The sequence below is a fragment of the Mirounga leonina genome, unplaced genomic scaffold (assembly GCF_011800145.1).
Source record: "Mirounga leonina isolate KUSES-001 unplaced genomic scaffold, KU_Mleo_1.0 Mir_454, whole genome shotgun sequence".
Lineage (NCBI taxonomy): Eukaryota > Metazoa > Chordata > Mammalia > Carnivora > Phocidae > Mirounga > Mirounga leonina.
In genome coordinates, this window is record NW_023270763.1 from 5,039,701 (window position 1) to 5,065,754 (window position 26,054).

At 44.0% G+C, this 26,054-nt stretch overlaps 1 protein-coding gene across 1 annotated transcript in view; it reads right to left on the minus strand.

Moving 5' to 3' along the window:
- Nucleotides 1–292: 292 nt before the first annotated feature.
- The window catches only part of CCZ1 (CCZ1 homolog, vacuolar protein trafficking and biogenesis associated), a 30,587-nt gene continuing 4,825 nt past the window's right edge, over nucleotides 293–26,054 (minus strand). Inside the window, exons 8-15 of the mRNA XM_034988363.1 lie at nucleotides 18,771–18,852; nucleotides 16,457–16,518; nucleotides 16,045–16,156; nucleotides 9,950–9,983; nucleotides 9,190–9,307; nucleotides 2,133–2,291; nucleotides 1,733–1,860; nucleotides 293–644 (exon numbers count right to left, since the gene is read on the minus strand). Coding sequence (XP_034844254.1) covers nucleotides 589–644; nucleotides 1,733–1,860; nucleotides 2,133–2,291; nucleotides 9,190–9,307; nucleotides 9,950–9,983; nucleotides 16,045–16,156; nucleotides 16,457–16,518; nucleotides 18,771–18,852 — 751 coding nt within the window. The 3' untranslated portion in view covers nucleotides 293–588. The remainder of the gene's footprint in view (nucleotides 645–1,732; nucleotides 1,861–2,132; nucleotides 2,292–9,189; nucleotides 9,308–9,949; nucleotides 9,984–16,044; nucleotides 16,157–16,456; nucleotides 16,519–18,770; nucleotides 18,853–26,054) is intronic.

A 26,054-nucleotide genomic window follows, 5' to 3' on the forward strand; every position in this document is an offset into this window, starting at 1 on the left:
TCTACACAACAAATGAAGAATGCTTGCCGTTTAGACCACATTGGGGCACTTCCATTCAGTCCTTTGTATTATACGTGGTCTAAAAATCACATTCGTACTCAAGAGAAAAACCAAGTCTAGCAATTACTTTGGCCAAATGCTCTGGGTTCGCTACCACAGATCTAGTGACCAGGGAAGGGACCCGAACTCCGAGAAGCTCTAGCTGCTAGAATATCCCCAAGGACGAGCCAGGGGCCCTCTGAGCGGAGTGGTCCACAAGCAAGCAACAGGTGAGAGACTCAAAGCCAAACCAGAATTTTAAAAACCTTAACAATTTATTTGTCTTATTTTCCAATAAAATATTCACATAATGTCAAAAGAATGGAATGAAAGAGATGTAGCCGACTACCTTTAATTATTTCCACATAAATATTTAAAATCTAAAAACCCCAGCGGATCATCGGACTGAGTAGAAATTTGATTCTTCAAAGCAAGTATTGCTTTACTATTGTCATTAATTCAGTCAATAATATGACCGAGAACCTGCAGCGGTAAACAAAATGCCTGCTGAGCTGTTTTTTAAAAGATGTTTCGGCGAGTCATTACGGGTCAATCCAAGAAGAATATGTTATTGAACTGCGTTGCACAAAGTTTTTTTACCTCTTCTGCAAAAAAAAAAAAAAAAAAAAAAAGGCAGAAAACGGGAGTGAGAAACTGAGGTTTTCACTTAAAAGGTTATAGGATATACGTTAGTACTTTAAACTCTTCTGGAATAGAGTTGGGAATAAATGTCTGCATTTACTGACCTTGAAGCTCCGAGGCCTTGGTCAGAAATGTTCATCAATCAAGAGAAAGGACAACAAAAGCTTTGAGTGCCCCGAGACCTCAGTGCTCCTCGGGGCCGGGGGAGGCGCAAGCGCCTGACACACCCACGGGCTGGGGGACTGGAGTGCAACTTCTAAAACGCTGACAATCAGGTACAACCCTCCAGGAACCCTAGCTGCCACCCGGGCCGCGGTTCAAGTGCTCCCCCTGGGGCGGCACCATCATGACTCCATTCCCCCTGCGCTGGGTGCATTCACTGCTGTTTCTAATGCACACGACTCTTGCTACAAGTACTAGTAAGAGAAAAATGTACTGCGTCCTAGCAGATTTGTGCAGAAAACAAAACCACACACCTAACTTTTCTCCTACGTAGAGCACTGCCCCACCGTCCCGCTCAAGCGGAGCAGCAGGAGAGCCCGAGGCGGTGAAGGGGACACCACCCTCCCCAGCACAAGCAGCTGTCAGGATCAGCCGAGGCGATCCCTGGAACCACAGTGCGCTCGGGACCAGACAACTGGAAGGCGGGCGGGAGGTCCCGCGCTACTGGTCGGCTCAGCCACGGACAGAGGGCTGTAACCCGTGCAGTGAACCTGACAGCTCTGCCTCGGGATGGCTCTTTATCACCGGGAATAAAAGTGGACATTTTTATACACGGTGAATAAAGCCATGGGATTTTTTTTTCCTTTTAGCATTACAGAAAATTTTCCTTCAGGCACTGCCAGATCTCCTGTAACACAGGGAAGTTTTTCATGTACTTTTTCAAGGCACGGTGCTACAGAAGAACACAGAATGGATCAAACCGTGGTTTCCTTTAAGCAACAGGCATCTGCTCAACATCCCCCCCAGTCGTGACTCACTCTCTAGCAGGTTCCCCGGCACACTGAATGGACAGCACTCATGTTCTGCTCAAGTACCAAAGCCTATTTACCATTGACTTCAATCAGGTTTGCGTTTTTTTGATTCAGAATAACATACAGCTCCCGCTGGTCAGACTTCTTCCCGACAACCCAGTAATCGCTCATTGCCTTCACAATGACTTCTTCGTCCTCATCCACTCTGCAAGACACGAGTTCCAAAATTCAACAGTTTGTTATAGGGTTAGCTACAGCGTGAAAGACACACACATGCTAAGACCAGAAACTGGAAACCAGTCACTTGAAAAATGTGGGGAGTCACGTGCAAGTGACCAGTGACTTCGGGGCCTCCTGATCTCCTTGGAAGGGTGGCCCTCTGAGGCGGCTCGGGGCCACTCCTTTGAAGAGGATTCCTTCAATGCCTCTTCTCTCCTTAGAAAGGGAACACCTAAGTTGAGAAGTTGTTAGAATTACCTAGTAAAATCACTGTTGATGTCACCCAGAATCTTCATTAAATCCGGATGCACGGATGTAAGTGACACACTAGGTGTTTTCCTCATGTGAATTGTACTTTTCTCAGCTAAATTCATATGGTTGAAGTAGATAAACTTAAACTGGGGTTCTTTTTCAGACCTGTGAAAACATGTCATTAAAATGGTAACATTCTCAAAGAATAATTATCCAAACAACAGCACTACATTGTTAAAACCTTAAATCCATGTGGCTAAGGCCTTGTATTTTCGATCGCTGGGCCTTCAAATCAAGAATCTCAGTTAAGATGTAATAGGCTCTTTGTTCACTAGTAACTTACTTGATAACCGTGATCAATATGATGGAATTTTCCAGATAGGTGAAGTTTATCTTTTTTTGAAAAACCAGTATTATAAGCATTTTTGTGATGATTTTCTCCATAACAGTGCTTTAGAAATGGCAATCACTTGACTAGTCTCCGCATTTTGAATTTTTTAAAAAAGTGCAAACTACACACAGGCCACCTGTCTTCTAGCAGAGGCGTCAGCAAACAATTAGGGGCCCTGGGGCCAACCGTGGCCTTTTTCCTAAACAACGCTTTAGCGGCACACAGCCACACCTGTATGTTCACGTACCGTCTTTGGCCACTTCCACGCTTCAGCGACAGTTGAGTATTTGCGACCTACACAGCCCACAAAATCTGAAATGCGTATGATGTGGCCCTTTGCAGAAGCTGTTTGCTGACCCGTTCTAGGGGAGTAACGGCTCCCTTATCCCACGGTGCTGGGGAACGAATGCGCTCCCTGTATATCATCCACCACAGAACTGAAGCTTACTTCCGTAACAAAGCTTTCACCACCCTAGAGGGAGACCGTTCTAAGGCGTATTAGGCTTTTCTGCTGAAGCGTAATGAATATTTTAATTGGAATACATCTTTTACTATTTGAAACGACTGGCCAAGGCTACCACACTGTCTCCCAGGTCCAAGTCTGGGCTCCTGAGGGAGCCCCTCCGACAGCGAGGACACAGCTCCCGGGGCCTCCCGCCCTCCCTGCTCACTGCACCCTTACTTCAGTTACACTCGGGTGTGGTGACAGTCTGAGCAGCCCTGCCACTGGGGGGCTCAGAAGCCTTCTCTGCTTACTTCTGGGTTAGCAGCCATGTTCTGGTGGGCTGAGGGTGCCGGAAATCCGACTTCTGGAAAAGTGGGTTACTACTGTAATACTTTACATCTAGGCAAAGAAAGAATGTGGATGGCTTAGTGTCCAGGAAAATGAAAAGAGAATTCGTAACAAAACCAGAATATGTTTTTAAGTAGGCCCCTAAAACTAAGAAAAGCAAGTATAACTACGAGAAACACTGGGAGGACGGAACATTTCAAAGACATGTGGAAAGAGTTGGGAATTTTGCTGTCCAGGCAGACAAACTTCTACCCAGCCACAATCAGGCTTCCAGTCCTGGCTGTTCCGTTTCACCCCAAAACATTCTCTGTGGCCTCTCTCTTTCCCTCACTTAGAATATGTAAAATACTCTTCTAAGAAGATCTAAATTATTTCTTTTGTACCCACGATGGAAATTTACATGAGCAAATGCTATGCAGCAGTTACAACAGGGACCAACGTGGCCTCTTTCTACTCCGCCTTCCACAAGGATAACGTAAAAACAGGAATAGAAAAATTGCTACTTGCTTTTTCCCTGTTAACTTGTCCTCTTAATAAAAGAAAAACGAGAGACAAGCTCACAATAAAAACAGCAAGGATAACATCCATCCTACAGGCTTTTAGTTCTATCGAAAGTAACATCTAACGAACGCTGTGCTAGTTTTGAAGGAGCAGCCGCCACATTCACCTGGTATCTCTTCCAAAGAGCGAAAAGACTCCTTTTAAACACCAAAGTGTTTTTTTTTCCTAAACACAGAAATGCAAATTTCTTGCCTTCTTAAAAAAAGAACATGCTAAATACAGTTACCTACGTCAATATAAGATACACTGAACACAGGGAAATGCAGAATTCCTCTTGACAATCTGTTGCAAAGTTTGGTTTAAAAATATCATAGCACAGTAACGATATCCTCAAAGAACATGGAAAGGTGGGGCCTGTCTTAAGTGGTTGTTTTTAGAGAGGATTTTCTGTTCTCTGTCAACCCTTTCTTCGCATCCCTTTGACTCTTTCTTCTACAACTGGCTGAAAACCCAAGGATCTGTGATTGGCAGAGTCACAGGGAGGTCTCCCATGAGTAAACAGCTTCAGTTTTACTGAGCTGCCAGAGATTTCAGTGTTTAAGGACCAGGTATGTGAAAGCCCATCCAAATTTTAAGAGCACGCCAGGAAAGGCTCTGAACCGGTGGAGGAAATCAGCAGATGTTTAGCAGGTGCTTGACTGCTTGTGGAGTTTCCCTGTGGACGTCAATGGCTGGCTGGGAGCACCGAAACCATCTGGTGGTTTTCCTTGTTCTGGGCCTCGTTCCAGATGGCTCAGGTTGCCAGACACGTGGTTTCTAGGTGAGGACGGCTATTCCTCACTTAACAAACTGAACTAAAAAACTAGATTCTGAATTGACTGATGTGTAGATTGTAAAAAAGGAAAACTGCTCTTAATTTAGGAGTTACACAGGACAGCTCTGTTCCTTTGCATGTCTAGGGTAATCAGGACGTGGGGCACAGCTGAGCCCTTGGAATATGCACGTGAACTCTGCCCTGGAAGGAAGGCTTCCCCGCTCCTGCTCCCCCTGCACCCCCTCTGGACGCCAGCCGGGCCAACCCATCCCTTCTCGCTTCCCTCCTGCCTGGCATCCCGTCCTGAGTCTCATTGTCAGCAACCTGCTGTCAGTGGGTGCGCTCCTCACTAGGAATCCTAGCGCTGTCAACCTCCTAAGGAACTGGGCTGGTTTACAAATGTATTCAAAATGATAAAAACGGATTAGAAGAATTGCTCACAGGAAAGAGTCTCCTTTTCCGGTAACTTTGTACCTCCTTCTCCTCCTCACACCTTTCCAAATTTTAGCACTCAAAGTGGCTAGTGAGTAGGAATATGTGAAAGAAACAGAAACAAATGTCTCGAATTCAGAAAACGATCAATTTGGGGGGAAAAGTCTTAAATTAGGGCCCTTCCCCTAGCCCTTAAAAATTCCAGGTGAATTAGACTGAGACACAAGATAAAACCATACAAGTACCACAGACGATAATGGCATTTTAAAAATGATATTGGGATAGAAGGCTGCAAGTAGACCAGTGAAGAGAGAAATCTAAAGGAAATGCCCAATGAAATGGACTACATACAAATCCCAGACATGTTATCAAAAATAGTAAAACCAAACTCAAAAAAATACGTGGTATGACTGAAAAGCACAGATGTAAAAGCAAAGATATAAAGCACTGGAGCAGGAAGAGCCAATGGACATGGACAGGCGGTTCGTGGGAGACAGAAATGCCAACCTCCGTGTCACCTAGTGGGCGTCTGACACAGCACAGTGCATGAGTGCTGGTGGCCCCTGTGGGAGGTGACCCACTGTCACTGCGCATTCCTTCTGCCCCAGAACTCCATGCCAGGGATATCTACGAACAGGATGAGTACACGTATGCACCAGATGGTTTAATACAGAGCTGTTTTAATGCTAGCAGCCAGAACCAGACCACCCATCAAATGCAACAAGGATTCAACAAACAGAGCTCATCTATCCAATTAAGTAACATGAAACCCTGAAAGAGAAGAGGCAGATCCATATTTATTGGTTTAAAATGATGTTCATGCCATATACTTTTTAAAAGCTACAGATTTACAACATGACATGGTTTAAAAAGCCCATCCGTAAAGAACACTGTGTATATGTCAGTTTTCCTATGTGTACAAGTCTAAAAACATACAAGCTAAATGAGAGAAGATTTCCAATATTTATATTTCTGAATTTAAAAATTAAGGACATAGGGGATGCCTGGCTGGCTCGGTCGGTTAAGCGTCTGCCTTTGGCTCAGGTCATGATCTCAGGGTCCTGGGATCGAGCCCCATGTTGGGCTCCCCGCTCAGCGGAAAGTCTGCTTCTTTCTCTCCCCCCTGCTCCTGCTCTCTCTCTCTCTCTCAAAAAAATGTTTTAAAAAAATAGAAATTAAAATTAAGGACATAAATTACTCTCTAAAAAATTTTTTTTAAATACTTAAACCAAGTCCTTGAGTAGAAAAAAATCAAGGTGTCACACAAGTAATAGAAACCAAATACCAAATAAACCTACTTCATGCCATTCTTTAAAGGGGTGACCTCAATTTTCTAAGGAACATTAAAAGAACTGCAGCTTGGGGCGCCTTGGTGACTCAGTTGGTTAAGCGGCTGCCTTCGGCTCAGGTCATGATCCCAGGGTTCTGGGATCGAGGCCCGTGTCGGGCTCTCTGCTCAGCGGGGAGCCTGCTTCTCCCTCTCCCTCTGCCTGCCTCTCTGCCTACTTGTGCTCTCTGACAAATAAATAAATAAAATCTGTAAAAAATAAATAAATAAATAAATAAAAGAACTGCAGCTTAAGAGTATGGATTCAACATGAAACCTCTCGCCCTGAGCCAGCGCTATGGCTGCTCTCCCCCGAGGACTAAGCCTGACAGAACAGCGGGGCACCTGGCGTTGACCTCTGGGGTCAGGACGGGGACAGCTGGCTGCCTCGTCAGCACCCCTCACCCTTCGGCAATGCCGGGAGGAGCTGGGATGAGTCTTGGAGGTCCTAGGACTAGCGTGTAAAATGGTTTGATCTGGGTCAGGATTTCCAGAAGAAAAGCACATTATCTTTTGTACTGAATTCAGAGCATTTTCCTCTAGTCAGCTGATACTTAACAGCCTGGCAAGCGAGAGCCCCTTACAACGTATAAAATCTCAGATGCGTCGAGAGCAACCCTAAGGTCAGCTTTTTTTCTTTTTTTTTTTTTAAGATTTTATTTATATATTTGACAGAGAGAGACAGCGAGAGAAGGAACACAAGCAGGGGGAGGGGCCGAGGGAGAAGCAGACTCTTAGCGACTGAGCCACCCAGGCGCGCCCTAAGGTCAACTTTCAAAGACAAAAACAACTATGCCTCTAGGGTCTCTGTTCTGCCCTAAGTTTAGTGTGTTCGACCATCGAGTTTTCCAGGTGCGCGTCTCCCAGGGGCCACGGATACTACGCAGTTCTGTTAACAGTCAAAACCTGTCCCCTGCGATAGACGGAGCTGTGCTAGACCATACACAGCAAACGGTTAACTGTCGAATCTAAGTGGGGGGCTGTGTGTGTGTTCACGGCGTCATTTTTTCCACCTTCCTGTGTTTGGAAATTTCCATAATAAAATATTGGAGAGAAAACTGCTTTCTAATGAAATTAGACTGTTAATGTCCATGGCCCTCTCCTTTCTTCAAACTATTGATTTGGGGAAAAAATCTGAGAGCCCTTCCTCTAGCCCCTGAAAATTCCAGCTGAATTAAAGATTGAAACATGGGAAGATAAAACCATAAAAGTACCAGAGATAAAAATAACCTATTTTTATATCAGGGTAGAAAGCCACAAGTATGACACCGAAGGGAGAAATCTAAAGGAAGTGACTAATAAGATGGACTATATAAATCCCAAACTTGTATGTTATAAAAACCAATAAAACCAAAGTGAAAAATGAAAAATAGGTGACATGACCTCCGTACAATCCCAAGGAAAGTTGACCTTTGCAGAATAGAAGGTCCCTGACAAGCAAGACTTGCTCAGATACTCACTGATGAGTTAATTAAAATCCGTCACATCTACGGAAAGCACAGGCAGAACAGTTAACATGTCCAGCAATCTCCCGGGAGGGGAGGGGGGGTTTGGGGAAAGCAGGGAACTACACCTTCTCTCTCTCCACTCAGCAGTTTATAACTTGCATGATACCCAACAGATCTGACTCACTTATGTTTCCTTCAGAAAAATCTGACAGTTTCATGGTGAAAAAATTAAACCTCAAGAGACAAACCATAAGAGATGCTGAACTCTAGGAAACAAACTGAGGGTTGCTGGAGGGGAGGTGGGGGGGATGGGGTAGCTGGGGGATGGGCATTAAGGAGGGCACTTGATGGAATGAGCACTGGGTGTTACATGCAACTGATGATTCACTAAATTCCACCTCTGAAACTAATAATACACTATATGTTAATTAAATTGAATTGGAAAAAATTAAACCTCGAGAGGGAAAGCGGTCAGGCACGCTCATTTCTTGGCCTTATCTTTTCTAATGCGAAGTAAGCTGTTGACAGTAACAATCCACACGCAGATACAGAACCTACACGTACTATCACCTGGACCCTGTGTGTGACCTCTTTACAGGCTGGTGCTTCTGGAAGACCATAAAGGCACAGCATGGGATCACTACAAACACAGGTTATACATAAATTCATACACGTTAGTAACTTCTCAAACATACAAGAAGTCCATCTAAAGAGGGCTTTTGTTTCTCAAAGTACTTCCCACGTGCTCGCTTAATCTTTATAACATGACTACATTGAGAAGAGAGTAGAAAGAGGTTCAATGACTTCCCAGTGTTCTTAGAACCAAAATGAGTTTAACCTGAGTCTCCTGATACACTACTCGAGCTACAGTCCTTCAAGGCACCAGATTCCAGCCCAAGGCCCTAAAGGCCAACATCATAGCTAACTTTCCCCCCTACATGTATGCACAAGAGGCAAAGTACTTTCCGTCTACACGAGGCCCAAGCCCTGCTGATTACCACTGCCGGTATGAATTTTACAGTCTGGGCTGGTGGTCAAGTGGGATGTGAGGTGGTGCTCACGAGGTCCAGCCCACAGGCACGGCTAGCACACCCCACCCCATTCGTTTACACCACCGTCAGGGGAGAGCTGAGGGAAGGTATTCGCAGAAGACCCAGCCCCACCATCATCATGGAGCAGCAAAGCGCAGGGAACAGTTCCCCAGGGAGCTTTTCAGACAGGCCTGAACTGCACGTTTGTTCTCTGGCTTCAGAGAAAACACAAATGATATTACCATCCATATTCTTAAGTAAAAACTACCCTTCTTCTTCCCAAACCAGTTAAATGCCAGAAAGTAAACATGAAGCAAAGTACAAACCCAGACATTCTTTTGTTGATGTTAAACTGCTCACAAATGTCAGATGCCAGCACTGTGAGCTGGGGCCCAACAACGCTGTCCAGTCTTCGGCAAAAATCCAACGTGGGCTGTACAGAGGCTAATGAGTAATTTAAAAAATACCAGTAAGTTTTAGAATTCTTTGTGTCGAAAAGGTCAATATTCATCTAACAGTCTTAATTACAGTATTCCAATGAAAACTTTACTGATCAGGAAAATAAAACAATTAAATGACTGGCTCTCCCTCCCCTCCCAAAGAGAAGAGAAACAGAAGGGTCAAAGTTATATTTAAGGTGTAAAAGAGTCGAAGACCTATCTCATTGTGCATATCAATTTAAGCACACCCCGTGGGCTGGTAAATTGGCTGGCTACCCCCAGTAGACCGAAGAAGGTCAAATATTTAACGCACAGCACACAGCATTCAGGGCCCAGCTGCTCTCTGGTCCTTTACAAACACGACCCCATTTAACCCCCTAAACCCCCTTTGATAAAGGTACTCTTACTGTCACTTAACAGGCAGGGAGGCACAGAAAGGTGCCCAGGGCCCACCGCTAGGAAGCAGGTAGGCCAGGACGTCAAAAATACGAGGAAGAGCTAGTTCCCTGGCAGGGATCACAGAGGGGAGCTGTGCTTCACAGAGCGTCTATGACAACATGTTTACTGTTTAGGGATAGAACACAGCAAGGTTAAAGAGAAAAGGCTTATCTGCTCGGGCTGAAGTCAGATACAGGTGTGTACCTACCATCAATCATAAAGCACACAGCTGCACTCATGGCCTGGGAAGAGAAAACAAACCAAAGATTACAAAACGGCACAAAAAAGAAATTCGATGACCCAATGCAGTGGCCTTGTTTGAATCTTGACTTGAATCACTTGGTCAAGATATTTTTTAGTCAACTGGAGAAATCTGGATATGGACTGGAAAGCACAGAACATTAAGGAAAGTGTTTATTTTGCCAGGTGTGCTAATAACATGGTGGTTAGGTGGAAACAGATGCCCTTATTAGAGATGCAAATTGAAGCATTTACGAGTGAAATGACATGATCTAACATGTGCTAGCAAAAAAAAAAGTACAGGGAAAACAGATGAAAGATCAGCATGTTAATTAAATTAAGCTGTGTGCTGGGCGCCTGGGGATTCATTCTTCTAGTCTCTCTTTTTGTGTATGTTTGAAAATTTCCATGAACACAGTTAAAAAGCCCCCAGCAGATTAATGTCCCCTTGTCTCCCCTTTCATGATAGTGAACGTTGCCGTTGGGACACCGGCTACAGCAACCAAGACCATAAATCCAACAACCAGACACGTCTGAATGTATCACTGTATATGGTATACACCGCACGGTGGTGAAACAGTCACACAGAACACACGGCCCCAGGACGGAAAGCCACAGAGCTCCTCCCGAGGCCCGTTCCTGCAGGCGGCCACTTTTAACGGCTGTAGATACCACGGCTCTAGTGCTGCGGCCTTCAGACGTCACACTGGGTCCCTCCTCACGTCACGACAGGAATGAGCCCCCAGCAGCTTCCCTCTTCCTCCCCGTTGTTTAGAGCCACTCCAGCTTCCCCACCGGTCGCCCCACAGCCCCGATGGCCCAGTTCTCACGCCACAGTCTCAGGCAGCAGCTCCTGGATTGCAGCTTTTCACACGAGCACACTTACCCCGCCCCCCGTCTCTGCACCTCTCCCCACACCCTCCTCTCAACCTCTGGCAGCTGCACCTCTCTTTCCACACAGTCATACCTAAGCACACCTGCACTATTATTCTGTAAGTGAATCGTAATGATCACCTGCTTATAAACAGGCTGCAACGCTCGTGGCTCACAGGCGAGTTCCATCCAGCATGTGTTTCTTTCTGTGTAATTCTGACTTAGACGCCAGCTAGTTTCCTACGAACATTCCAACTTCCAGCCTCTCCTGAGATACCAGCACAGCTGAAACCACCAGCTCTGCTTTCCGAGGTGCTGCCTCGTGGAGGTGAGTGGCCCGGGGCCTCCTTCCGACTCGAGTGACGCCGTGTTTGACAGCATGACTCCATACTGAAGCCCCATGCGCTTAGGTCTACCATCTGCGGGGTTCCTGCAGGCATCTGCATGCGTGACTCCTTACAGGTTGGTTTTTTTTAAATGTGCCTTTCAAGCCCTTGTTTAAAAACTTGAAGAATTTCCAATACACAGAAAAGCACACAGAATGGCATGACGAACCCTGCAGGCCACCACTTCCCCAGTGACTGTCAGCTGGCACACAGTCCTACCCTTCGCCCCTCCCCTATCTACATGCTCATCTCAGATGCCACAGTTACTCCAGACACAGATCAGTTAGGTATCCACGGAGGACCAGGACTAGGGAGCCCGTTCAAAACGGCAGCATGAGGAGCTCCACGGATTCTCCTCAGTCTAAACACCGTAATTGAAGAAAATTATAAAAAACAATACTTCAAATTTCCAGAGGGAAACTGGCCAAAGGGCAGACAGCAAATGGAGGAATGTTTAAGAACACCCACTACATCTGAGTATTAACAGCATCAGTCTTTATAACTTCAGAGCCATCAACACATACAGTATTAAAAAGAAGGAAGATCTCAAATCAAGAACTTAAATTTCCATCCTCAGACCTTAGAAAAAAAGAGTAAACTAAACCTAAAGCAAGAGAAGGAAGAATATAATGAAGATCAGAGCTGAAATAAATGAAATAGAGAACAGAACATCAATATGAAAAAAATAATACCAGAAGTTGGTTCCCTGAAAAGATGAGCAAAATTGAAAAACCTTTAGCTAGACTGCCTAGACCAAGTCAAAAAGAGAAGAGACACAAACCACTAAAATGAGGGATTAAAGAGGAGACACCATTACTGATTTATGGGGGGAAAAAAGATTTTAAGGCTATAACACTATGAAAAATTACATACGAACATACTGAATAACAAGCAGAACAAATTCCCAGTAAGACACAAACAACTGAAACCGACTAGAGAAGAAATAGACAATAAGACCTAGAACAAGGACGGAGACTCTTTCATAACGGGAAGGTTTCCAACAAAGAAAAGCCCAGATGTAGATGGCTTCATTGTGACCAATTATTCAAAGAATTAACAGCAATCCTTCACAAACTCTTCCAAAAAACAGGAGATGAGGAAACACTTCCCAACTTAGCCTGCAGCCAGTAGAAGCCTGATACCAAAACCAGACCACGACTTCAGGAGGAGAGAAAAACCACAGGCCAGCATCCCCTCTGCCCCGAGCCCACGGGGCATCAGCAGAGCTCTGGAGAGCTGGGGCCAACACCCAGTAAAACTCTGGAAATCAAGGCTCGAGAGAGCTTCCCTGGATGATAAGTCTCCGCACACGTCACACATCCCCGCTAGGAGAAACAGGCCCCGTGCTGTCTGCGCAGCTCCACCGGGAGGGGACACCTGGAAGCTTGGGCCTGGTGACTCCCGGATCCTGCCCTGTGCGCCTCTTCCCTGGACCGTCTTTCCTCTGCACCCCTTTGCTGTAATAAACTGTAACTGGGAGCGTGCTGGCTTCTCTGAGTCCTGTGAGCACCTCTAGTGAATTCCTGGGCCTGATGGTGGTCTTGGGGGCCCCTGAGCTAGCACTGTGTGTCAGGAGCGAGGGTGGTCTTGGGGACTCCTGCACTTTGCAGTGAGAAACCACTGAACTGAATACATTAAATGGGCTAACTATACAGTATGTGAATTTTATCTCAATAAAGCGGTTTTGCAAAAAAGAACATTTTAAAGTAACTGTGATGCCATCATCCCATTTAAAATTCTACCTATTGATTGACTCAAAAAAGGAAATCCTATAAACAACAGAGTGTACCAGGATATTTCTTCCACTAGGGTTCAAAGTCATTCCCCCGTGTCATTCAGAGGAGAATGATTTTAACTTGCTAGAAAAGTGGGCTTTGCCCTACCCCAGTTACGGTTCATTTTCAGACACGTCTGTTTGTACACCTTCCCTGGAATTCTCTCCTCCTGTGCCATTCCTTAGCAGCCCCAACATTCAATCAAATCTCGCAGCCATACTATTTTATGAATGCAGCATCTTTTATTCTGGAGCCCCTGCACCCAGAACAGAGCCCCCCTTCCTGTTCCATTGCAGAAATCCCTCAGAGGTGCTAACTTCGTCACCGACTCAGAGGTGTATCACCTCAAGCCTCCTTCTTACTGTTCTCCTGCGTCACAGCCACTGTTGTGGATTCCAAGGTATTCTTGTTCTTGGTTTCCTCACTGATTCTGATATACAACCCCATGCAAACCCGAAGAATGGATGCATGGGGTAACCTTTCTGAGACTTTTCACTATTAATACACCTTTCTTCGATCTCACCTGTGATGAGATCGTTTAGCTCAGCAAAGAATTCTACACTAAAAAACTCTCTCTCTCTCTCTCAACTTTGAAAGTCTTCCTTCCTTTTTACCTAACATCTGCTGCCAGTAAGGAAACAGCTGCTAATGCCGGTTTTATTTACAGGTGACCTGATTTTCCTTCTGGAAGCTTCTGGGCTCTTCTCTTTATATTTCTGAAACTGCCCACTGTGTGCATTGGAGTGGGTCTTTCTGATTCACTGTGTGAGACATTCAGTGGGCCTTTTCAATCTGGGAAATGTGCTCATAATACACTTGACTAATTTCTTCAACTTTTTATGAATCAGATGTAGAAATCCCTCTCTCCCATCTTTTCTCCATATTTTATTTAATTTAAAAATTTTTTTCTTTTTTAAAAATTATTTTTTTAATTTAAATTCAATTAGCCAACATACAGTACATCATTAGTTTTTGATGTAGTGTTCAATGATTTTCTCTATCAGTTCCAACAATATTATTGGAAATAATCCAATACCTTCTTTCTTGAACCCAAGATTTTCATCTCTGGTCATTTTATCTTATATTTGAGGCAGGGCAACTTATCTTTAACCCTTCTAATGAAGTTCTCCTGTCAAAAATTATATTTTCAGGGGACAGGGGCTGAAGGGTTATAGTTTAATGGGTAAAGAATTTGGGGTGAAGACAGAGAGTTTTGGAAACAGACAGTGGTGACGTCTGTCCAATACTGTGAATGTACTTAATGTCACCAAACTATACACTTAAAAATGGTTAAAATGGCAAATTTTATGCTATGTGTATCTTGCCCCAATAAATAATTTTAAGAATTATGTTTTCAATTAACCTAAGTTTACTCTAGCCCTGAGTCTTTCATGTCCTGTTTCAGTTTTATAGATACACTTCTCTAATCTCTGCGGATGTTAATTTTTACAAGTTCTCTCTGTTCTCAAAGTCATTTTTGTTTCTTTCAAGATCTACAGCTTTGTTTTTCTAAGCACACTAAAGGATGAGGGAGTGCGTGGCTGACCAGGGAGGGAGGCTCTGCTCTGGGGCAGGACGAGGGCAGCAGTTACACGGGCACCTAAATCACCGCTTTTCTCAGGTGTTCGCATCCACACTAGCCACGTAGGGCTCCCCAGATTTTTTTTTTTTTTTTTAAGATTTTATTTATTAGAGAGAGACACAGCGAGAGAGGCAACACAAGCAGGGGGAGTGGGAGAGGGAGAAGCAGGCTTCCCGATGAGCAGGGAGCCCGATGTGGGGCTTGATCCCAGCACCCTGGGATCACGACCCAAGCGGAAGGCAGACGCTTAACGACTGAGCCACCCAGGCATCCCCCAGATTGTTTTTCTTTAAAAGGACCCTTGAGAGGCGCCTGAAAATGTCTGCCTTTGGCTCAGGTCATGATCCTAGGAAAAAAAACAAAAAAGGACCTTTGACTTTTACCCAGGGATACACGCTCAGTTGCCTATGTGTGTTTAAGGATGGGAAAAGGGGTGGCTGGCTGGTTTATATACAACACTTCACTTACTCCCCTCCCTTCCAAGCTCACCTCCCACTCCTGACTCCTTAGGTGCTGTCTCCAAACCAGGAGCTTCTCTGGGTTTCTGTGGGGGCACGTGGGCTCTTGCCTCAGTGCACCTCCTCCACTCACGTCCTTGGCCGGACTTCATCAGCACCCCACTTACACCCCCTTCCTGCCTTCCAGGGAGAGAAGGATCCCTCCACTCTGATGTTCACCTCCACCCTGTGCTCTCACACCACCATTTCTAGGCCTTTACAAATTAAAACATAACTATACTCTCAGGTGGGGAAGAAGATAAACACACATGCTTATCAGCCTTCTTTCTTGAACCCAAAACCACCTTTAGAAAACCCAACCTAACATATCTGAGCTATGACTGGACTACCATTACAGAATCAGCAAGCCCGTGCTTTCCAATCCGAGAAAGCAGAACTCACTGAAGTGTGGCCACAGCCCTGCACCGGAAGGCATCTAACGACGAGGCACTGCCATCTTTGCTGGCCTCTGATGTGTGAGGCCCACGGGGCTTCAAAGGCTTCTGAGTCACAGCCTCAGTGTCCGACAGTGATTCTTACACTAATAAGAAAAGCACTGAGGGGGCACCTGGGTGGCTCAGTTGGTTAAGCGACTGCCTTCGGCTCAGGTCATGATCCTGGAGTCCTGGGATCGAGTCCCACATCGGGCTCCCCGCTCAGCAGGGGGTCTGCTTCTCCCTCTCACCCTCCCCCTCTCATGCTCTCTGTCTCCCATTCTCTCTCTCAGATAAATAAATAAAACCTTAAAAAAAAAAAAGAAAAGCACTGAAAAGGAGCTGAAAATAAACCCACTGTTCCAGAGAAGCACCCATTTTGAGTTTTACAACAAGGAGAACTTCCAACATCTGTCCTGAGAAATATTTAAGAGGTGTGTAGGCACACTCTCTCGTGTGCAAGGAAGATTTACTTTCACATTAATCTGTACTGCTGGAGGGAAAAGCAGTTGTTACCTTATAAACAATTAAATGCAGTGCTTCGTAAGTGTCATCCGTATTTACAAAAATTTTGGGGAATCTGCATTTTGCTTCTGGATCGTTAAGGTTCAAGGGTCCAGTAAGAAATCTGAAAAGCACAGAAATGACTCAATTCAATTGGGTAAATGATAAACAGGAATATGTAAGACAGAATATATTGCCACTTAATATATATTCTTTTTTTTTTTTTGGAAGCTAGACATTACTTGGAAAACACCAAATTTCAGAGTCTGATAAAGTTTTAATTCACTGGAAACAACAGCATTTCCTTTGCTGATGACTGCCAATAAACAGCACAAATGTAATTCAGTGTTGATGATTTTACCTTTGCCAAAAAAATAAAATAAAATAAAATCCAATACTATATATCGAAGAACAGAAGTTCTACCTTCCATAATGCTGAAGATTTCCTGGCATCTCCGCCCTTACTGGAGAATCCCTTCCCGCCAACTGTAAACAAATTCAACATTGGGAAATGACTTATTAGATTTTCTCCTTTTGAAGCTTTGAAAACCGCATTCATACCTACCAGCTGGCTCCATGCCATTTTTCCGTGTCATTTACTCATATTCCTCCCCACTAATAAGAGGGGGGATTACAAGAGCTACATAAAGGCTGCATTGGTATGAACCGGAACGTTCATATCTTCATCGTACCCTACACTCCACAGACTGACTTAGTTCCTTTTATAGCAGTAACCGAAATTTCCCACGTGGTTCACGTAAGCTGGGCAAAGACCACCTCATAGGACCCTAGTGGCAGCGCACTCTTCCTATTGTCTCGTTGTGGAAACTCAAGTTAGCGTAAGTTCCCCAGCACACAGCGCTCCTGTGTGGCAGGGCCAGGCGCCAACCCCATGCCTGTCTGACATCAAAGCCTGCCGCCAGGACGTCATGCCTCCTCACGATTTGTATCTGTAGCACACTCCTGAGACTCTTTTGCCGAAGATGTGCTATTTCAATACGCACAGGAAAAGGAAAACAAACAAAAACAAAAACAAATCCAATAGTCATGTTAGCTGAAACTTCTTTCTAAAAAATTCTGACATTCTTTTAGTCTACATAAAATTTTAGCATATAGCCACACACACACAAAAAAGGTTGAAAAACATTCTAAATCCAATAGTAAAAATGGGTATCTGACCCTCAGGTAGGCAGTCTGTACTGAGAAAAAAAGGCCTCGGGCGCCTGGGTGGCTCAGTCGGTTGAGCGACTGCCTTCGGCTCAGGTCATGATCCCGGAGTCCCAGGATCGAGCCCCGCATCGGGCTCCCTGCTCGGCGGGGAGTCTGCTTCTCCCTCTGACCCTCCCCCCTCTCATGTGCTCTCTCGCTCTCATTCTCTCTGTCAAATAATAAATAAAATCTTTTTTTTTTTTTTTAAGATTTTATTTATTTATTCATGAGAGACAGAGAGAGAGAGAGAGAGGCAAAGGGAGAGGCAGGCTCCCAAGGAGCAGGGAGCCTGATGTGGGACTCGATCCCAGGACCCTGGGATCATGACCTGAGCCGAAGGCAGACGTTTAACCATCTGAGCCACCCAGGCGCCCAATAAATAAAATCTTTAAGAAAAAAAAAAAAGGCCTCATGCGTCCACACTTACATTGCCGTGTTGAATACTGTGGTTTCCTATTTTATAAGCCCCGCTCTCTGGGCAGGTAGGTAATAAAGTACCAGGGTTTTCTGGGGGGGCAGCTGCACTGCCACACATGGAAAAGCCTCCTGAGGGTGTGGACGTAAACAGGTGCTTTAGCATCAGGCAGATCCTAAGATCAAGTCGCGGCCCTGCCACTTCCTGGCGAGGTGACCCCGGGTAGGTCATTGAAGCCCCCTAGCCTGAGTATCCCAGCTGTAAGGTGGGCATAAGGTATCCTACTCAGGATCGTTGTCAGGATGCCAGGAGATAATTCACGTTTGCTGGGCACTCAGGACAGTGTCTGGGACATGGTACGTACCTAAGAAACATGAGCCACTGCCCTCAAACTGCCTAGAAAGGAACTACATGCAGGACCAAGTCCTTCTCAAAACCGGACTTTCAATTTCTTATCAAAGAGGGTTTTTTTTTCCTGTTGTTTCAAGTTATAGCCTTAAATGGGGAGGGAGCGTGCGAGCGTGTGTATGCACCTCAGCTGAAATGATTCGTGGGCTATGAGTATTTTTCATCCTCAACCTAATGAGAGCTGCAAAAGGACACTTTGGGGAGAAGGCTGCAGTATTACTTATAGGTCTCTGCAGAAAACTGGGAAAGTAAGCATCACAGTGGAAAAGCCAGGCAGGCAATAGAATATCTACAGAATGACACCTCATGCTTGTAGGTGACAAAACCACAGGATTCACCTTTCTTCTGTCAAAGATCCCAGGTGTTTTCAAATTCCCAGAACCCTACCTAAATCCTGTTTCTCCGCTACCCAATGAATTGCTCCTCTTAAAAACAGACCTTTGCTATCGTACTTGAACATAACAAAACAAAGAGCTGACACACATGATTTTCTGTGCTAAGCGATACACAACCAGATAAATATCACACTAGCAACGTAATGTATAGGTCAGAGGTGCCCCACCGACCACCGCATTACTCCACCCTCCTCCCCTGCCCCCCCCAGCCCCCCAGCCCGGTGGGCTTGTATGTATACATACAACATACATGTGCATGGAGAGAGACAGAGGCGGGGGTGGGAGGGAGGAAGACCAGTGCCCGGCCGTACCTCAGGTTCGATATGCCTTGGAAACAGAGACGTGGTGAGGTATTTGTATAAAATTCTCATGTCATCTTGTTCTAACCCACTCCTGAAATATCAGAAAAGCATGGTGTTAAAAGCCTGGAACTGGTCTTCTGTCTTCCTGTGGCTCTGATCATAATAAAGCTCCTCTTTTTTTCTTGTTTACATTATAGCCAGAAGCCCTTTCCTTGACTGGGAAGTTCCAGAAGGGAAGGAATTAAACTAGTCTGCCACTAGCACTTTATCCTGAGCCGGCAAAGGCGACTACTGTGTCATCCTGCATTTTACATGCCATTTTAAACAAGAAGTCACTGGTCTGATTTGATTTGACTTGATTCCTTGCTTGAATTCCACGTGGGATTCTTCAGGGAGCATTAATAACCACAACACTCCACTTCAGGTAGCAGACTTCTCTTCACTTTCCAGGCTATAGAGAAATGCCACCTGCTTGCACCCAGCCTCCCGGGAAACACTGGCCTGCTGTTGATGGGGAACTTGCTCCTACTCAGTCTCAGAAACGTATGTGGATCTTAATTCTAGGACTTCAGTGTAGGCAGAGAGGAGGAAGAGAAAGCAACAAACTTTCAGGCAAGTCTAATCTGAAATGAGGCAAGAGTAAGCAGCATGTGGAAACAGTGCTGAGACACTGGCAGGCAGCAGACCCCATCTGAGGTCAGTTCTCTAGGTAGGGATATAAACAGACCATGAGTCTGTGTCTGATTTTTTTCTATTCAAGACAACCAGAAAAAAAAAAAAAATCCTGTGATGAAATCCAACTTTATTATAAATGAAGCCTCTATACCGTATTCCAGAGGCTCTCTCTTCTTTTCCCAGTGAAACCATCTGTTAGAGAAATTTGGCTTTCCTTGGCAAATACATGCTGCTCCCTTCCTGAGACTCTTCCAATGCTGTCTCACCTCTTCCTTTTCCTCTACCGCCTCTCTCCTTTCCAGGTCAATTTTCATAAGGTCTTGTCCACAACTAAAACTATCAGGGGGGGAGCCCCAGCCCCTTAAGCAGGTTTGTTTTGTTTGTCCTATGACAACTCTAACTCTCAAAGTATTATGCGGCCAACTGGGCGGATGGAATCTCCAAATCAAACACATGAAAAGTCACCCGTTTTTTTTCTTTTACAGAAATAACTGAGGTAAGAAGACAGAAGGAGGAAAACAAAACAGGTTCTGGATGTTATTTTCCTTTTAAGACATTAGTAAGAAGTACCAGTAGGGAGGGGTTGTCGATGATAGGTAGAAGACACTACATAAATGACTATGGGCTGGGCAATTTCTTCTGGAGCTGCACTTCCAATAAGAGCAGCTAGTGGGGGGCGCCTGGGTGGCTCTGTCAGTTAAGCATCTGCCTTTGGCTCAGGTCATGATCTCGGGTCCTGGGATCCAGCCCTGAGTTGGGCTCCCTGCTCAGCAGGGAGCCTGCTTCTCCCTCTCCCTCTGCTGGTGCTCTCTCTCTTTCTCTCTCTTGCTCACTTGCTCGCTTTCCCTCTCTCAAATAAATAAACAAAATCTTAAAAAAAAAAAAAAAAGAGCAGCTACTGGGCGCATATGGCCACTGAACACTTGAGATGTGGCTTGTTGAAATGAGTGTAAAACACACGCTGGATTGCTAAGATTTAGCAGAAAAGAATAGGTCATTAATAATTTACGTTGTTTATGTGTTGAAATAATAAATTTTTAATAGCTCATTAATAATTTAAGCCTTTACAGGTTGAAATAAATAATTTTAGATATATGGGGCTAAAATGTTAATCTTACCAGTTTCTTTTCATTTGAACATAGCTACTAGGAATCTTAAAATTATATATGTGGCTTGCACTGTATTTTTTTTTACATTTATTTTATTTAGGGGTACATGGGTGGCTCAATCGGTTAAGCATCTGCCTTCGGCTCAGGTCATGATCTCAGGGTCCTGGGATTGAGCCCCTGCATAGGGGCTCCCTGCTCTGCAGGGAGTCTGCTTTTCCCTCTTCCCTCTGCTTATGCTCTTTCTCTCAAGCGTGCTCTCTTTCTCAGGTAAATAAATAAAATTAAAAAAAAAAAAAAAAGAATTTGTTTGAGAGAGCGCAAGCCAGCAGACAGGGAGATGGACAGAGGGAAAGAGAGAATCCCAAGCAGACTCCCCCCTGTGCGTGGAGCCCAGTGTGGGGCTTGATCCTGAGTTCATGACCTGGACCAAAATCAAGAGTCAGATGCTTAACTGACTGAACCACCCAGGCGCCCCTGCACTATTTTCTTATTGAATGCCGCCATTCTAGACCATAGGACACGAAGTAGGAAAAACCCTGTAAGAGGAGACGGCAGACAACACTACTTAACTGCTTACCATGTGTACTGTGACTAGGGCTTTGTTTTATTATTTCGCTTTAGATTTAATGCTAGGCATTAAATACCCTGGTATTGGACATCTGGATAGAAAACTTAAAAAGAAAAATACTAAGTTGCAGCCAGGTGTCCAGAGCACAAAACCCCAAGTAGGCAATTCCCACGTGGCCTACAGCGAGGCCTCGGACCACAGTAGCCCTCTCCAGTGTCTGCCACCCCCATCCCTACTTCCGCTCCCCTACAAAGAATGAGGCGATAATGCATTATAATTATGGAAGATGTTACTGTTGGGGGAAGTTCTTATTAAAAAAAGTTAAAAAGTTCCTTCCTTAGTGCAAATAAACAAATAGATAAATAAATAGACAAAGCAAAAAATTCCTGCACTAACAGGCCCAAATGATTCAGGACTGCATCAATGGTTCACATCAAACAGGCAATAGCCTAGTCATGCTCAGAAGTGTAGTGTTCTCTCAAAGTCTCTCAAATATGGTTAATATGAATAATTTTTTCTTATTTAAACTTATTTTTTGAAATAATTTATTTATACTTACAAAGTTTATTTTTTTAAAAGATTTTTTTTTTTTTAATTTGACAGAGAGAGCACAAGCAGAAGGAGAAGCAGGCTCCCGGTGGAGCAGGGAGTCCGATGTGGGGCTTGATCCCAGCACCCTGGGATCATGACCTGAGCCGAAGGCAGATGCTTAACCAATCGGTGCCCCTAAAGTTTTTTCTTAAAAAAAAAAAAAAAAAACTTTTCTTCAGTTTAAATCTCAACTGATCCATTTGAATGCAATGTAGAAACCTTCATATCAGGTTCAGTTTTGTCTACAATACAGATGTTATTGTCATGTATTAAATATAATCTAGTCAAGATCCAAGGGTATAGTCAACTTTGATTAACTTAGAAATAGCTAAACCATTTATTCATAAAAGCATTAACCTCTGGAAAGTAAATCAATTCACTAAAAAGAAAATTCTCTCAAAAAACAGGCCAAGAACTCTGGACAAGAAAGTTGACTGACATCCTCTTACCAAACAGCGGTAATGTCTAATCCTATCATGGCCACTGCAACACCAAATCCATCCATTAAATGCAACAAAGTCCAAACAGAACTAGAAGATATTTTCTACTAACCATTTGCTTTGAGCTCACAACCATTTACCAAGCATCTACAATGTACCAGGTTCTGGCCATGTCCTGGGACAGACAGACGTTTCTACCTTTAATCAGATAATTTCAAAACAATATAATAAGTAGCAAACCAATCCAACAGTACATTAAAAAAATCATTCACCATGATTAAGTGGGATTTATTCTTGAAATGCAAGGGTGGTTCAATATTTGCAAAACAATCAACGTGATACATATCAATAAGAAAAAGGATAAAAACCATATGATCATTTCAATAGGTGCAGAAAAAGCGTTCAACGAAGTACAACATCCATCATGATAAAAACCCTCTGCAAAGTAGGCCTAGAGGGAACATATCTCGACATAATAAAGGTCATATATGAAAAACCCACAGCCAACATCATACCCAATGGGGAAAAACTGAGAGCTTTTCCCTAAGGTCAGAATAAGACAAAGCATGTCCACTCTCACCACTGTTATTCAACATAGTACTGGAAGTCCTAGCGAGAGCAGTCAGACAAAAAAGAAATAAAAAGCCATCCAAATTGGTAAGGAAGAAGTAAAACTCATTATTTGCAGATGACATGACACTGTATATGTGGAAAACCCTAAAGGCCACCAAAAAACTATTAGAACTGATAAACGAATTCAGTAAATTCACAAAAATCAATGTACAGAAATCTGTTCCATTCCCATACACTAATAATGAAGCAGCAGAAAGTGAAATTAAGAAAAGAATCCTATTTACAACTGCACTGAAAACAATAAAATATCTAGGAATAAACTTAACCAAGGAGGTGAAACACCTGTACTCTGAAAACTATAAACCACTGATGAAAGAAATTCAAGACAACACAAATAGACATTCCCTGCTCATGGACTGGAAGAACAAATATTGTTAAAATGTCTATACGACCCAAAGCAATCTACACATTTAACAAAATCCCTTATTAATACACCAACAGTATTTTTCACAGAACTTGAACAAACAATCCTAGAATCTGTACGGAACCACAGAAGACCTCAAATAGCCAATGCAGTCTTGAAAACACAAAACCGGAGGCATCACAACTCCAGATTTCAAGTTATATTTATAACGCAGTAATGATTAAAACAATATGGTACTGGCATAAAAACAGATACATAGAGGAGTGGAACAGAACAGAAAACCCAGAAATAAACCCACAATTATATGGTCAATTAACCTTCAACAAAGGAGGAATGAATATCCAACGCGGAAAAGACAATCTCTTCAACTAATGGTGCTGGGAAAACTGGATAGCAGCATGCAAAAGAATGCACCTGGACCACTTTCTTACACCGTACACAAAAATAAACTCCAAATGGATTAAAGACCTAAATGTGAAACATGAAACCATAAAAATCCTTGAAGAGAGCACAGGCAGTAATGTTTCTGACATCGGCTGTAGCAACATTTTTCAAGATACGTCTCCCGAAGCAAGGGAAATAAAATAAAAAATAACTACTGGGACTACATCAAAATAAGAAGTTTCTGCAGAGTGAAGGAAACAGTCAACACAACTAAAACGCAACCTATGGAATGGGAGAAGGATGTTCACAAATCCGATAAAGGGTTAATATCTAAAATATATAAAGAACTGATATAACCCAATACCCAAAAACCAAATAATCCAATTAAAAAATGGGCAGAAAACATGAACAAACACTTCTCCAAGGAAGACATCCAGATGGCCAACAGACACATGAAAAGATGCTCAACATCATTTATCATCAGGGAAATACAAATCAAAATTACAATGAGGTACCTCTCAGAACAGCTAAAATCAACAACACAAGAAACAACAGGTGTTGGTAAGGATGTGGAGAAAAAGGACTGCACTGTTGGTGGGAATGCAAGCTGGTGGTGATGCAGCCACTGCGGAAAACAGTATGGCGCTTCCTCAAAAAGTTGAATATAGAACTACCCTACGATCCAGCAACTGCACTCTTGGGTCTTTACCTAAAATATACAAAACACTAATTCAAAGGGATACATGCACCCTTCCCCATGTTTATAGCAGCATTATTTACAATAGTCAAATTATGGAAGAAGCCCAAGTGTCCATAAATCGGTAAATGGATAAAGAAGATGTGGCATATACATACAATGGAATATTACCCAGCCATAAAAAAGAATGAAATCTTATCATTTGCAATACGGATAGAGCTAGAGACTATAATACTAAGTGAAATAAGTCAGAGAAAGACAAATACCATATGACTTCCCTCATATGTGGAATTTAAGCAAGAAATGAGCAAAGGAAAAAAGAGAGAGACAAACCAAGAAACAGACTCTCAACTATAGAGAACAAACAGATGGTTACCAGAGGGGAGGAGGGTGGGAAGATGGGGGAAAGAGGGGATGGGATTAAAGAGCACACTTATCAAGATGACAAAAATAAGAATGATTTAAAAAAAAAAAAATTGGGCTCCACTTGACAAAACAAAGCATTCAAAACTAAATACACGCATGCACACACACACATAAATACAATAGTAAGCAATAAGAACAAATACATATTCTGTTCGTGAACTATAAAACGCTTCACTGGTATTTAAACACACCAGCTTCGTAACTAACAGTTGCCTCCCACAACGTGTTGCTTTTCTTGGAAGCTCCTTCTTACGATGACTGCCTGGGGCCACCCTTGCCCCGTCGGCGTGTCGGGGTGGGACCCCAGAGCAGTCCTATGAGCCACCGGAGCTGGACACTGCTTAACCCCAGGGGATGTCCTTCACAGAGACAAAGATGCCAAGAGGATCCCCGGGAGCTGGGCAACAAGCAGCCCTGGGAGCTCTTCCAGACCCAAGCCCACTGGTCATGCTGGTTCCACGGCCTCTCAGCAGGAGCTGCTGACTTTGAGCGGGGCCTCTTGCTCTACGCCTGTCCCTTTCTCACCCCCAGAGTTCACGCCTACGTCAGGGGTTATGCTGTCAGGCGATCGGAATCTGAGCCACCTTCCTCTGACAGGGGCACCTGAGATCACGGACTGCTATGGGATTCTAGTCCATCCCTCCGTCTCCTTGCTGGGTGCAGCCTTTCCAGCACCTCCCTGGAAGTTCGGCCTCTGGAGGGCCGCTCCCTCGTCAGACCTGACTCCCTCCAACCCTGGGTAACTCCCCTTCAACCTCTCACGGCAGCATTAAGAATTTCATTTTACTACCACAGCGTGAATATCATAAAAAGCAACCAGAACAAGGCCAGCTAACACAGCATTAAGTGCCCCGCTAAACAATTTGTTAAATAAAAAAGGAGACACCTTTTCATCTGGACTTCATGGTGTTTTCACAGGAGAAAACGAATTCTACATGAAAACTCATCAATGTGTTCCACAAACAGATTCAAATTTCTTTGGATTAGCTTCTTTCTCTTCCTAAAATGATGCTACAAGATCTCAGCAGGGAGAGGATGGATTTCCAGAAACCACGACTGCCCTTTCTGTTAGCTGAACTCAAGTTTTCAGGCTCAAATACAGCCACATCCTTAACGGCAGAAAGTGGGGTACAGTCCATGGAAACATGAAAACTGAACACGGTGAGCCCCCGGAACAGCTCCTGAACCCCAGGGGCCCATCTCAGATCATCAGCTGGCTCCAGGTCTCTCTCAGGGCCACAGCCTCTATGTGGTCAGTCACCTGCCTATCCACACAGCTTCTTCCGGAGCTGTCTTAGGTAGTGGAAAGCATTTAGTTACAGTTCATCTTTTCTTCTCAAGTATCAACACTTTCAGAGAAATTGTTTTTGTTTTTACTATAGGATGCACCTTTGGTTGCCAGTGGG